The sequence below is a fragment of the Eleginops maclovinus genome, chromosome 3 (genome assembly GCF_036324505.1).
Source record: "Eleginops maclovinus isolate JMC-PN-2008 ecotype Puerto Natales chromosome 3, JC_Emac_rtc_rv5, whole genome shotgun sequence".
NCBI lineage: Eukaryota > Metazoa > Chordata > Actinopteri > Perciformes > Eleginopidae > Eleginops > Eleginops maclovinus.
Genome location: NC_086351.1, coordinates 14,541,826 through 14,555,605, shown reverse-complemented (window position 1 = coordinate 14,555,605; position 13,780 = coordinate 14,541,826). Strand labels below are relative to the sequence as shown.

At 39.7% G+C, this 13,780-nt stretch overlaps 1 protein-coding gene across 1 annotated transcript; it reads left to right on the top strand.

Moving 5' to 3' along the window:
• Nucleotides 1–8,273: 8,273 nt before the first annotated feature.
• tent5ba (terminal nucleotidyltransferase 5ba) lies at nucleotides 8,274–13,477 on the top strand. The gene is made up of 2 exons (XM_063879878.1): nucleotides 8,274–8,679; nucleotides 11,880–13,477. Exons 1-2 carry the CDS (start codon nucleotides 8,524–8,526, stop codon nucleotides 12,906–12,908), a joined length of 1,185 nt encoding a protein of 394 aa, XP_063735948.1. The 5' UTR covers nucleotides 8,274–8,523; the 3' UTR covers nucleotides 12,909–13,477.
• The last annotated feature ends 303 nt before the right edge of the window (nucleotides 13,478–13,780 follow it).

Below are 13,780 nucleotides of genomic sequence, written 5' to 3'. Positions count from 1 at the left end.
ATCCATGGCAGCACGAGCACGCCTGGGTGTTAAGTTTGGTCAATGCTTATCCATATGTTTGTCAACTGCTTTTCCAGAGATGTCACTGGGTGGCAGCATGTTTGTGTGAACACCTCCAGTAAAAAGCCCTGAAAGCCTTTTAGCACATAAAGCTAATGATAAATTAGTTGAGTGTTATTCATTCGTTGGTTAGTGTATTAGGGTTTGTTGACCCATCCAATTTGTTGAAAGATTAGAAGTGCACGATAACACATCTGAATGTGCAGCTCACTGTGCACAGGATCATTTCATGCAACATTTACTGTTGCTATGTAGTCTTTATGTCTCCTAAATAATCATAAAACAATATCCAAAGATACCGTATGTGCAACATTTTGTATTTCATTTTTTTAAGGCTGCAGATTACAGTAGTAAATAAGAAAAAAGATGTGAGATATAGACGTTAGTTCTTGCAGTGGAAAAACAATGATTGTGCGCGGCGAAGTGGAAAGAGCTCCCCATGGAAACCTGAATATGTGCCATGGAGCTGGATTAGTGTACCAGGGTACCACAGGGTCAGACCTTATCACAGCAGCCATTATCATGCTCACTGTTTGATAAGGCCTTAATCAATCTGCTCGAAAATTCTTTGGTTGCTGACAGACTATTTTTTATTATATATAGTCTCGACTGCCAACAGATAAACTGGCACTGTTGGTTTGTTTTTAAAGCAACAGTGGTTTGAGGCCAGAGTAACATTTGGATGATGGTTGTTCATGCCCATGAACGCACATCACCGCCACTGCAGAACATTAGAGAAACATGTGTTGAGTTTAGCTGCAGACGGAAATCTGCACATCTTTTTTAATATATGACAACAACATTAACCAGTTAGATCTATCACTCTAATCATGGCAGTTTCTGGCAGGAAACACAGTCAGCACAATTTTATTATTTTGCATAAATTCATACTGTATTATAAAACTGTAGGGTTAAGGAACAATTATTACAAGAATCAGAGGAAAGTAAGTAACGCGACTTTCTTTTATCAAAATGCATCAATTTTGAATAGTAGTTACTTTGCTTCATAAGCGGGTAACATTTTGGTAAATAAATCCACCTAATAATATGCAAACATTTTTAAATGAGCTCTACTGCAGTTAGTACATAAAAATGTTTCTGATGATACGTCTTTACTTTTGTTATATATATCTTTACATACTGTATATGTGTATGATTCTTTAGGCAGCCCTTCTGTAAACATGCATACATTGTAGGGATGTGGTTATGTACAGATAATGGTTGAGCAATGACCTTTAAAGGCTCTGAACGTCATGCGCATGGTTAAGGCCCAGGTTTATGAAGCTACTACAATAAAGTGAAGGGGAAAAGAGGTGGTGCAAGGTGAGGGACAGATGGATTCTGAGTCACTGAAAGGGCATGATCAGACATATTCCCAGCATGTCTGACTTAAAGCAAAGGTCACACTGCAGCTTTCGAGTAAAGAACGGGATCATTTTCAGTACATTACTTATTGCGTTAGTTACTTAAAAGGAAGTTATGTAAAGGGAGGAAAGGTAGAACATACATACAGGGAGGTGAGTTGTAGTTTAAGTTTGTAAATGTATAGTTAAATGTTTGAGACTGTCGACTGGCCTGCTAAGGCCTTGTTGTTGCCAATAGCTCTACAGTATGTAACTGAGAGCAGCTTTTGGCCATGTGTGCAACATGCCTGCCTCTTGCCTGCTTTCAGTTACAGCAGCACTGCATAAATCTCAACCCTTCAACAAAAAGCCTTGCGTGATTTTTTCAAAACTATGGAAAACAAAACACATTTGGTTTTGATTGACAGCTTGTTTTGTTATAAACATCCACAAACACCTGTGGTGAATTTGACTCTAAATCTAATTATGAATCTAATAAGTGTACTTTTGATATTATAAAGCTTTTTTTTGTAGCTCTTGGAACATCATGCTGGCTCTCTCTGACCCGCGGCTCCACGATGGGATACACTTCTGACCAATCCCATAATCCTTGTAGGAGTGTTTAAGAAATCTGGAAGATCATCTGAGAAACGTGCTGCAGACATGTTTTTATTAGTGGCTCAGAGGTTTTAACCTGACTGTTTTCGGAGAAGTGTCAGTTACACGATTCAAGCTGTGCTGGTACCATCTTGACCTTAACAGACACGTCTCTGAGGGAGCTGCTCCATATCTCTGCTGTGCTTAACAACAAAGGCGTCCAGTAAATTCCTAATGTCCCAGACCTGTTACACTCTTTATCACCCCTCGGCCTGATTTCTCTCAGCTACTGGATGGGGGAGCAAGGAGCAGGATTTCTGGGAATGAAATCAGAGCTCAATGCTAAATAGGGGTTCCCTCTCACTTCTGGTAAATGCTTTAGAGAAGGGAAAGAGCCGGTTTTTCTCTGGTAGCTTTTAATATGCCATGTCCACACCATGTGTTGAGAACATTACGGAACATGTTTATTTTATAAGCTTTTATGGTCACATTTTGTTAACTCAGCGGTATCTGCACATTGTAGGCAGCTGTCAACTCGTTCCTACGTCCCTGCAGTGTAGTTGGTAGTGGAATCCTAGCAGAAGAAAGAACCCATTGGGAAACATTTGTCTAATATCACCAATGCAGAGGTGAAGCAAACTGGGGGTTTATTTTATTTTTGTGTAGGATGTGACATTGTAATATGCAACAGGGACCCTAAATGCCTGTTACAGTGGGTGGGGGGATGTTGCACAACATGTTATAAGCTCCAGTCAGGGAAGCTTATCCAAGTTAGGACGTTCCAGACATACATAAGGAGGTGAGCGTGTTTTATTACCAGAGCCGTACCTTCCTCTCTTCTACATGTGCTCCTCTATAAGCAGAAATGAGTGACATGTGAGATAGTCATGTGCTTATCTGAGAGTTTGAAGAAAATAAAAGTAAATATATTCACTACAGGTGCAGGAGAACATGTCTCAGTTCTACTTCACATAAGCTGAGAATTGATTGGGGAAGTAAAGCTTGAATTGCACCTCCTGAAGGATTTTCTTATCTTTCCTTGATGTATAGATTCATGTTTCTTAACACCCAGTCAATATTGACTTACATTGTTTCTCTTTCTGTTTTGTATTTCACTTTATTCATAACTTCAGCCTCCAACATTTCTTCTTTCTTGTTTATTCTTTCATAAAGCCGACCCTTACATAATACATGATCTAACACTACATTTTTGACCGTTGAGCTTCAGAGCTGTTTAACTATGTACCAACCTCTCTTTTCCAAAGCTACGGCCTGTAAACAATGGTACAAAAAAATCTCCTCACTCAGTGTCAGTGTTTGTCTAAAAGGGATTAGTGGTGGAAGAAGTACTCATATCTTGTACCTAAGCAAAAGTAACAATACAGCTTGGTAGGAATACTCTTTTGAAAGTACTGTATTCAGGTGTTTACTGCAGTAAGAACTATTTAAAGCAAACTTTACTTTATGTACTAAAATACAGGTATTTGTTTGGCTGCGAGTTATATTATTTCTGAATCATATTATTGAAATTGCTCACAGCATTTGACCCAAGATTTAGTTAAATCTATAACACAGTATTATATTTTATAAACTTTTGATGTGGTTTTCTCTGCAAAAATGTAATCTGAAATGTAACAGTAATCATCCAATATATGTATTATATTTTTAAAATTACATTTGTGACCTGTGAGATTAAGTATAAGTAGCGTACATAACATTACATTACATTTGGCTGTCGTTTTTACAATAAGCAAAATATATAACCATAACCATAACCATAACTATAACCATAACCATAACCATAACCATAGAGATTCAAACTCCGAACACCATGAAAGTGCAGATATAGTCACTTCAAGCAAGTCTTACTATTGTAACTGCTGGTGAATTTGTTAAATTTGCCTAACCTAACTCTTGAAAGTGCTTTTTTTAAAAATCTCTTCTATTTTTTGGTACAACAACTGAATTGCCAAGATACAATCAAAACACATGTGTTTTCAGTTTGCAACAGATTATATGTAGAGTTTTTTCTGTCTTCATGTCAATAACAAAGTCATTCCAACATTTAGGAGCCACAATAGCAAACAAACGTGTTTTTCAGGGGGACCTGGGTCCCACTCCCAGTGATGGAGTAGCAAACCGATTGGCTGACACTGAGCAAAGTGCACGTGCTGGAGTGTATGGTTTAACCAAGGCCTGGATGTAGGAAGGGGCTGGTCCCTTTACAGCTTGGTAGGCCACTAGTAAAATGTTGATCCTAAAGTAAAGAACTAATGACTCAAAAGAGTATTTAAATGCAGTACTTGGGTAAATATTGGCTGATTTCAGCACAGGATCTTGGTCCTAACAAGGCAACACAAGTCATGATTGATATCTGTTCAGCAATAGGAACAAAGGTTACAACAGATCAACATCAAGTTTGTACCTAGAGACGAGAGCCAGTACCACTTGAATGCCAATTCTTTTGTGAATTGTGTGTGTGGTTACCAGCAGCACACTGGTGCGTTCTACCAACACTACTGTAATCAATCAAGCAGGAAACAGAGGCAGTCTGACGTCAGAAGCATTGCTGCTTGCGTAACCTCACTCCACTGTCCCATAGATTGGTCTTCTGTAGCAATCTGGAAAAGTCAACTAACCTTTCTTATCACACACTCTCTCTATCACAGGGACAGGCCCCTTGGGTCCAGCCTGACTGGTCAACTCAACCTGCAGCTTATCTGCTGTCATGGCATACTGAGCCTGAGAAGACACTCTGACAAAATCAAACCTTTTTTTTTTATTCACAGAAGTAGAATTTTAAATAAAGCATGCAGTGTAATGTCAGCCATGCAGCAGCTGCATCACTATTTTAGCTGGCAACACTGCCCACAGTTACACATGATACACGTTCTAATAATAGAAAAGGCTTGGGCTTCTAGTATAACATGTCCTCAGTGACAGACGAGAGAAGTCTTCTTGAGGAAATAATTCACTTAGATTGTAGTATACCCTGACAGAGTGGTAAAAAAACAGATTCACCACTCATTCTGTGTGACATACGGAGAGTTATCAGTCTTGGTACAATTGATCATCCTGACACACTGCTGCTTCTTGTTTGGCGTCATCGATTTTCAGAAAGCCTTTTACAACACACTGTGACGTCTAATCATGTCCCTGCACTTGAGGGAAAAGCCAGTTCTCCCATATTGTTCCTCTTCCTGTCACTTCCCTTGAGGAAGTGACAGGAAGACAGAAAGACATATTCAACAACAACAAAAATAATTGTCTGATCTGTTTCATTTGCCTTTGAGCAAACATATAGAGGAAGTAATGTCTTCAATAGACCTTCATTAATTGTCTTTAATTTTATGTACGCAAGAACACCAGTAAGAACCAGACAGGTTCACCTGCCTGTCTTATGCATCATACATTTGTTAAAGGTGTGTTTAAATAATGCCTATCTCACCGCGCCTACTAGACTCACAGTTTCAGTTGTCATGGCTTCAGCAGGATGTCAACTCATGATAAACAGAGGATTTAGTAGACCATGATGTGAATTAAAGGACACATAGAGGACATAAAGTATAAAACACAAAGCCATAAATACATTGGAGGAGAGTTTTAATGTTGTATAAATGGTTTGTGTTCCATTGCCTGAATGAATTGATTTCACAATGGAGTCACTCCCTCTGACATGGGGCTGTGAGGGAACCCGAGAATGTCAAGTGGCCTGACATTTATCTCCTGTCATTGTTCCCTCGTTCCCAAGTGTTTCACATTCAGGTAAATGCTAGTTCTGCTCCCAGGATGCACAGCTGCCACATGGAGGGTTATTTATAGTCGTATGACGCAGATGTCTCGCATCGGCACCTGGCAGAACCCTCAGTTGGAGACGCCTCTGCCCAGCTGCGGACAACCTAAGCGGATGCGGTTGCCAAGGAAACAGGATTATGTTGACCTCATAGGATTTGAAGTGATCTTCCATGGAGACCAAATCTACTGTACGCCCACGACCTCGACCTCTCGGAGGCTTGTCAACCTCCAGATGTGAATTAGTTACACACTCAAGGGATGCCTAGGGAAGATGATGTGCGTAGTGTGCATGAGTGCGCAAGAGTGTGCTTCAGCCTGTCTGTGTTTTATTGATGCATCACTAAAAACCCAACACAGATCAATCATGAAATGAACTTTACTCTCTTGTAAACGTTTTAAAGGTGCACCTACATGCTGTGTGGACATGTATGAATTGTTAGGGATTTGATAAATTATGACATATTTGGGTCATTTTAAAAGAGGAAATTACTGAAGTAAACACCTGTATTGTTTTTTAACTGGCAAATGACATACTGCTGACTCTCCTCACCGCTGAGAGTCACGTCTGCTATTGTGCGTAATGTCTACCATTGTGCCAGGTCCTTCATTACAGGATATTTGGTGCAGTTAAACACTTAATAAGTTGCATGCAGGACCGTATTAGTTATGAAGACAGTGACGATGTGACCACAGTCCCTTCCTGTTGATGCAGAGAAAAGAGAGATTAGTAATATTCTGAGGGATTAAATAAACTGGAGGAAACCGAATACATCTGACAGCAGTTTAATAAAACATGTTGGATTATACCTTAGATGAACCATTGCATAAAGTTTAAGGCATAAAAAGCTGTCTATGTTCTGTGCATTCTAGAGGAATGTCTTTGTATCTGCAACAAAACAAACAAAAAAACAGTGTGCACCACAGATAAAAAGGCAGAGTGGAAAATGAAGTAAAAACATACATGGAAAGCTTTAAGGGCATCACAGGTTATCGGAGCCTTTTCATAAACCCCTGCACAATCATGAGAGAACTGAATGAATGATTGGTCGGTCTTGTTGTAGTCTTTAATTTTCCATTGGCTGAATAAATATACATTTCAAAGGTAAGGCAACTGCACTTTAAACAGGACCGTTTACTAAAAATGATAAGGACCTATGCAAATGTGTAATCAGCAAGCAACACATTAGGGTTTATTAACTTGCTATCATAGTTTAAATACTCATGAATTTCAGTAGATGATCATTTCCAGAGAGTTTTATGGCACTATTATGTAACATACGAGTTCTTACATAATATAAACATAACAATATGCATGTATTGTCTTGTACATTGACAATATTTTTCTGCTGGGCATTATACAGGAGTTTTTGAGAAAGTATGATTTTGTGTGAGATAGACATGAGATAGCCTTGGCTCAACATAGCTTTTTAGTTATTCCTGTAATTGAACAAATATATTTTACTTTCCAGCATAAAAAATAATGAAGCGTATTGTATCTAAGGAAAAATATATTAGTATAGAAAAAAAGTAACATCAAGTAAGCTATTCCTTTAACAGATAACTAGCCTAGCTTTGCAGGCTAACACTGTTGTTACCACAGCTTATTCCTTTGACTTTATGTGGTTAAGTTACCTTAACATATTTGATTAAAGATGCATTTATTGAGATCACTCATTAATATTAAATTGCCAAAACTGACACTGTTAAGAAAAGGACAATGTATTAATGATGTGATGTTTAAACTGTATTGAATGAAGGAGACAACAAATAAAATAAAAAGTGTTTAGTTGTGCTCTTCTAGATCTCTAATAGATTAAAAAGAAATTTACTTTTTCACAACCAGACTTACAACTAGCTTCATATTTACAATGTTTTTTTCAAAAGGTTGTGTAAACTTGGTTTGTGACTGACAAGTTACCAGGTTAAGTTTTCTGGATAATCTTGTTTCAACAACGTAGGTTTTTGATAGCTGCTGTTGAAGGGCCTTCCAAAAGGGCCTTTAATTTTTTTCTTGTGAATATGTTTATAGATCTTTATTTGAAAGAACATTTTAGAAGCCATAACCTACATTATAAGTAAACACAACATAAATGTAGGATAAATATAGAGTGTAAACGTGAAGCAGGGCGTTACATCCTGGATGCTTTGCAAACATTCCCTGGATAAATAAGGACATGTCATAGGTTGTGTTTGCACAGCTGTAATCTGATCTGTCATTGTTTTTACTAATCTGACATAAATGGACAAAGTATGCCTTTATAAACGCACTGCAGCATAAGATCAAAAGACTATTATAACAAGGCTTGTTTGGGGGAAAATCCTGTCAGCATGCAGCGTGCACCATGAGCAGAGCAGAGGGGAGGAGGCTGTGAAGTGCGTCAGCAGGGTGTTCTGTGCAGACAGGGCGTCCATAATCAATGACCAAACACAGCAGCCAATCACAGGCCGAATGCTAATGAGGAGGCTTTAAACCTTCTGATGAATCGCCTCTGTACAGACTGACCGGATTTTAGTAGCACACTCCAGAGGAAGATCCCATTCTCATCTCCAACCGCTCTGAGTCAAGCAAGTTTTTACACTGTTCAGCTCTACACTGCAAACCGGACCTCCTCACCGCTGACAGCCGCAGGAATATCTCACTTGTGTTGCAGAGAGAAGAGCTCAGCAGAGAAAAGAAGCGCCGATTCACATTTCATTTTTTTTTTTTTGTTGCAAAGTTAACATCGCCATGTCTTGCGGTGATGCGTCGGATCAGAGTCGGCGGTTCTGTGTGTTGTCTTGGGATCAGGTGCAGCGTTTGGACTCGATCCTCGGGGAGGCTGTCCCCATCCACGGCCGGGGAAACTTCCCCACTCTGTCCGTGCAACCACGACAGATTGTCCAGGTAATATTAACCACACATCCTTAGTGTATTTACATACTCAGTTTTTGTATTCCGGCATGCTTACTTTACTTTTAAGTTTCAGCACGTGGAAACTTTATTTTATAGACTTGGTTAGAATCACATTACTATAATAAGTTAACAGTTCTGGTGGGTAAGTAGTCAAACCTGTTAATCATGCAGTCTTGCATACAGTATTATTTTTCTACACTCACACCAGAGTAATTAGAAATAAAAAAAGACTTAGAGGACCCCTGGTGGGCTTCAAACCTAAATTTGAGAGCCACTTACAAACCCAGATTTTAACATAAGGAGGTTCTTTGGATCCTTACTAGCTCAGTTGTGTTTCCATGACAGTTACATTATATGTTTCTGGTCAGTCTACTCTTTTTGGGGTAAGTTTATTTTTGTTAACGCCTTCTGATTTCTACAGAGGACTGCTGTAAATTCCTTTAATGAATGTGTTCAAATATCTGCAGACAAACATAAATCCTTCTGTACATATTGATGACATCCCACTATAGTATTTGATTATCAAAACAAATATTAAAACGTTATTTTCTATTCAGATTTGTCAAAAAACCACAGTGAGGAATATACAGCAACTCCCGTGGTTTTACTTAAATGTATTAGACAGACACTTGCAAAGGTTCTTCGGCATTTCCACTCTCTTGAACATTGTGGCTGGATCACATTTCACCTCTCCCGATGTGTTTAAAATGCAAGTTAAATGCTATGATAGAACTTCAGAATAAACAAAAAGCAGAGTCAAGTCAGGTAATGAGTTGCAGAATCTTTAATTTGTTCCCCTTTCATTTTACACTTTGACATATTCAAGATGAAGCCTGTGAATCCCAGAGCTTCATGCTTGTGGTTGTGGAATGATGAATGCGCCATTGAGTGTGCTTGAGGCCTAAATGCAGGTTTGAGCCCCAATTGTGGGGACTGAGTTAGCCCCTGGATTTGTGGAAACCCTATATCATTTTTATTTAGCACAAATCTAACATCTGCAACATTAATAGTTTTTCAGAACAACTGTGAATCCTAGAAAGAAACTATTTGACCTGTATGTGTAATCCATTTTTATATAAGTGTCACTTCTGTTAGGCATCCCAGAAGGCCAAACTGATAGTGATGACCTCTGTCATGCTGCAGATTTAGAGGGAAAAACATCATGAAGCTCTAAAGTCCAAGGAGTTAAAGGAGTTGTAACTGTAAATCTAAGATAACAACACTCTGTTTTAAACTGCTTCACAGTTTATGAGTGTGACACCCTATACTTTATTGCAATCTGCAGACAGAACAATAATCTGCAACTGTTTGGATTCAACATTAACTATTAAATTCATTTGTTTATGTAACAATGGCAAAAAAAAGACATTTCCAGCACCTCAAAAACAAAAGATTGCCTGCTCTGCTCTGTTTTATATGATATTGAATATCTTTGGGTTTTGGATTGCCAATAATACATTTACCTTGGACTTTGAGACACTGGGATGGACATTTCTTGCTATTTTTTATATAGACCAAATTTTAAGTGATTAATCTACAAAATAATCAGCAATACAATCATCAATAACTTACTTACCTTTTGATTAATTTATATTATTTCAAGAAGTGAAACAATCATGACAAGTTAGTATGTATGTCTACCTGTGGTCTTAGGGCAGAGGGAGGAAAGGGGTCAGGTATAGAACTGACCCGGAATTTGGCTCTGACTGTTTTGCCATATCAGGTTGCCCACCGAAGCACACAAACGGCAAACTATTATTGCTTCTGATTGGAATTTGAACCCAATTGGCACCACTTTATGGCTGAAGGATTACCACGCTATTACTGCAAAGTTATGCAATTATGGTTTTGTACTTTCACATAGTCCTGTTCAGAAGGTTGACTTGCCTTCAAATGTTTGTTTGGAGCCTGACCCAGTATGTATAAATAGAGCCGTCTTGTTATCTGATCACCATGGGAGAGAGAGTTAAGGGACACTAATCTGACAGGTCAGTGCCAGTGGGGAGATTTAGAATTGTGTGTGCGAGAGTGTCACAACTCATGCTAGTCTTACCGTTCGAATTGAATGCAATTTTTTATTTACAAATAGGAAATGCTTGTGTAGCTGAAATGTACAGTCTGTGTAGCTTTTGTTTTTGTTTTTGTTAAAAATTCATCAGCTGTGCATACACTGAATAGGTTTGACAAACTGTTCAAATAGCATGCCAGATTTAACATGTACAAAGGACGAATGAATGCTTGAAGTCTCACTTCCGACATGTTTCCCCTTTGTGCTCGCTAGCATTGAAGTTGGCTCACCCTGTCCAGCTGTAGATCATCCTCTTCCAATGTGGCCGCACTGAGGCGAGACAGTTTGAACATCTCGCAGGTCACTGGGAAAGAGGAAGGGGAAAGCCGCTGAACCTTAATGGCTAGAGGTTGTGTAATTTGGACCCAAGCGCCATAGGACACCAGTAATGCATGCTGGTGTTCCCTCTTTCTTTGCTGCAGTTCAGGTTGATACATCTAATCGTGAATTTTATAGAAGATAAGACAGTCTGACCCAGAGGGAGATGGACCTGTAGCAAACACTCACTCACCAGCACTGCTGCTCATTGTTTGGGATCTTCAGGTTTTATTCAACCTGAGGTTGATGGTGATAAAATGGACTTTGGTGAGCAGCAGTATTGATCTTGCCATCACAAGCTATTGATTTCTACTCAGCCCTTGTGTAGCTTATTTGGAAAGATTTCATGAGTCTTTTTAGTTGTGTGTCTTCTGCAAATACATGGGCATTTTTTTCAGTTTGTTTTTAAACTATTCACCTTAATAAGACATTTAATAATTATTTCAGCATTATACTTTTATTTGGGGTTTTTACATGTACGCTCTGATTGGTTAGTGTTTCTGGGTCCTCCGTGTCTACCCTTTTTGGAGTCATTTCACATGGGTAATGACTGTCGCGTCAATCTAGCTGGCCTTTCTACCTGTATAAAGTATATTTGTCACAACTTTACAGAGGCCCTGATTGGTTGTAAAGTAACAGTTTCTAAGCACGAGCTGTGTGAATTCTATCATGGATTGAGGGTTTTGATACTTTACTATTGGGAATGAAAAAAAAACAAGGAAATCTCACTTTTTATATTAAGAGAACTTTTTTACCAGAGAATCTGTTGATCATTTATAACATGTTGTGTCTCATCCCTGTCCAGGTGGTGCGGGCTCGACTGGAGGAGAGGGGTGTGTGCGTTAAGGACGTAAGGCTGAACGGCTCGGCTGCCAGCCACGTGCTCCATCAGGACACCGGACTGGGCTACAAGGACCTCGACCTTATCTTTGGCGTGTCGCTGAAAGACGATCAAGCCTTCCGTCTGGTGAAGGATGTCGTGCTAGACTGCCTGTTTGACTTTTTGCCGGCTGGCGTCTCAAAGGAGCGCATCTCGGCACTCACCCTAAAAGAGGCCTATGTACAGAAACTGGTAAAAGTCTGTAATGACACGGACCGCTGGAGCCTCATCTCGCTGTCCAACAACACGGGCAAGAATGTGGAGCTAAAATTTGTGGACTCTTTACGGCGGCAGTTTGAATTCAGCGTGGACTCCTTCCAGATTTGCCTTGACTCTCTTCTCTTATTTGACCTCTGCTCAGAGACGCCCATGTCTGAGAGCTTTCACCCCACTGTGATCGGGGAGAGTGTGTATGGGGACTTCAAGGAGGCCATGGAGCACCTGTGTCAGAGGACCATAGCGACACGCAGCCCTGAAGAAATCAGAGGGGGCGGCTTATTGAAGTACTGCCACCTGCTGGTGCGAGGGTTCACGGCCTCTTCAGAGAAGGACATGAAGAACATGCAGCGCTACATGTGCTCACGGTTCTTCATTGACTTCTCTGACATTGGAGAACAGCAGAGGAAGCTGGAGGCCTACCTGCAGAACCACTTTACAGGGATGGAGCACAAACGGTATGAATGCCTGATGACTCTGCACCATGTAGTGAACGAGAGCACCGTGTGTCTGATGGGCCACGAACGGCGCCAGACGCTCAGCCTCATCTCCATGCTGGCACTGAGGGTGCTGGCTGAGCAGAACGCCATCCCCACTGTAACGAACGTCACGTGTTACTACCAGCCGGCTCCGTACGTGCAGGACATCAACTTCAGCAACTACTATATTGCACACGTGCAGCCGCCGCAGGTTTCACAGTGCAATAATGCATATCAGACTTGGCTGCCCTGTAGCTGAACTGGCTATTAGGGGAGCAAGGGTGGACATGTCTCCATCGCTCTTACTGTTTCAAAGGAAGTGGACTGGAAAAAAAAAAGAAAAGGAAAAAAAAGAAACCCATATTTGCCAAATGTGACTTGACTAAACAATCCTGTACTGCTGTACATCTGATTGAGCCGACACATACATTTTCTCACTTGTATTCTCTTGCAAAACATCTGTAAGATTGCTGGTCATTTCTGAGATGTAGCTATGATATCTTGTTAAGTATTAATGTCTTGATGAAGATTTAAATATGTCTAAATACATTTTTGAGGAAACAAACAACTGAGCTGGTGTTATTTTCATACTCTGGCTTTATCTTTTTTTAAATGACATACTGGACCAAAGATGTATTTGTTCAGAAAGGGAATGTTGTTATGATTCCAAGTGCCTAAAAATGAACTTTGAATTGTTCTAAAAAAAAACGAAGAAAGACACACATCTGTAAATTGAAAACTGTGCATTCAGTGTTTTCTAGATTTCTCTGTCTCTCTTTTCAGGAACATAAGCATTCATTTTTGAGAAATAAAAAAGGAAAAACTACATTTTTGGTATTGTGATTATTTTAACCTTTATTTGGTTTAGACATGTTAATCTGTGGGCGCCTGGGATACAGTTACATTAGACTGGTCATTATCTGAACCATTCACACTTTCAACTTGTTTTATTTCTCACCTCACAATGGCACAACACATCTCTCACCTCATTGAAATTGGAAGTAACGTTGACTCACACTTTTGTTGATCTTTCTCTGGAAGCATGGGATGGATATCCTGATACGCTGATGACAACAAGGTGCTCATTTCCAGTAAGCAGGCCCATTTCAATGCATATACTGTCTGCTGGAG

Excerpts from the sequence above, each read along its gene's own strand:
- tent5ba (XM_063879878.1), top strand. The coding sequence starts at position 8,524 with ATGTCTTGCGGTGATGCGTCGGATCAGAGTCGGCGGTTCTGTGTGTTG. Across the intron at positions 8,680-11,879 it reads AACCACGACAGATTGTCCAG|GTGGTGCGGGCTCGACTGGA; the intron begins GTAATATTAACC and ends ATCCCTGTCCAG.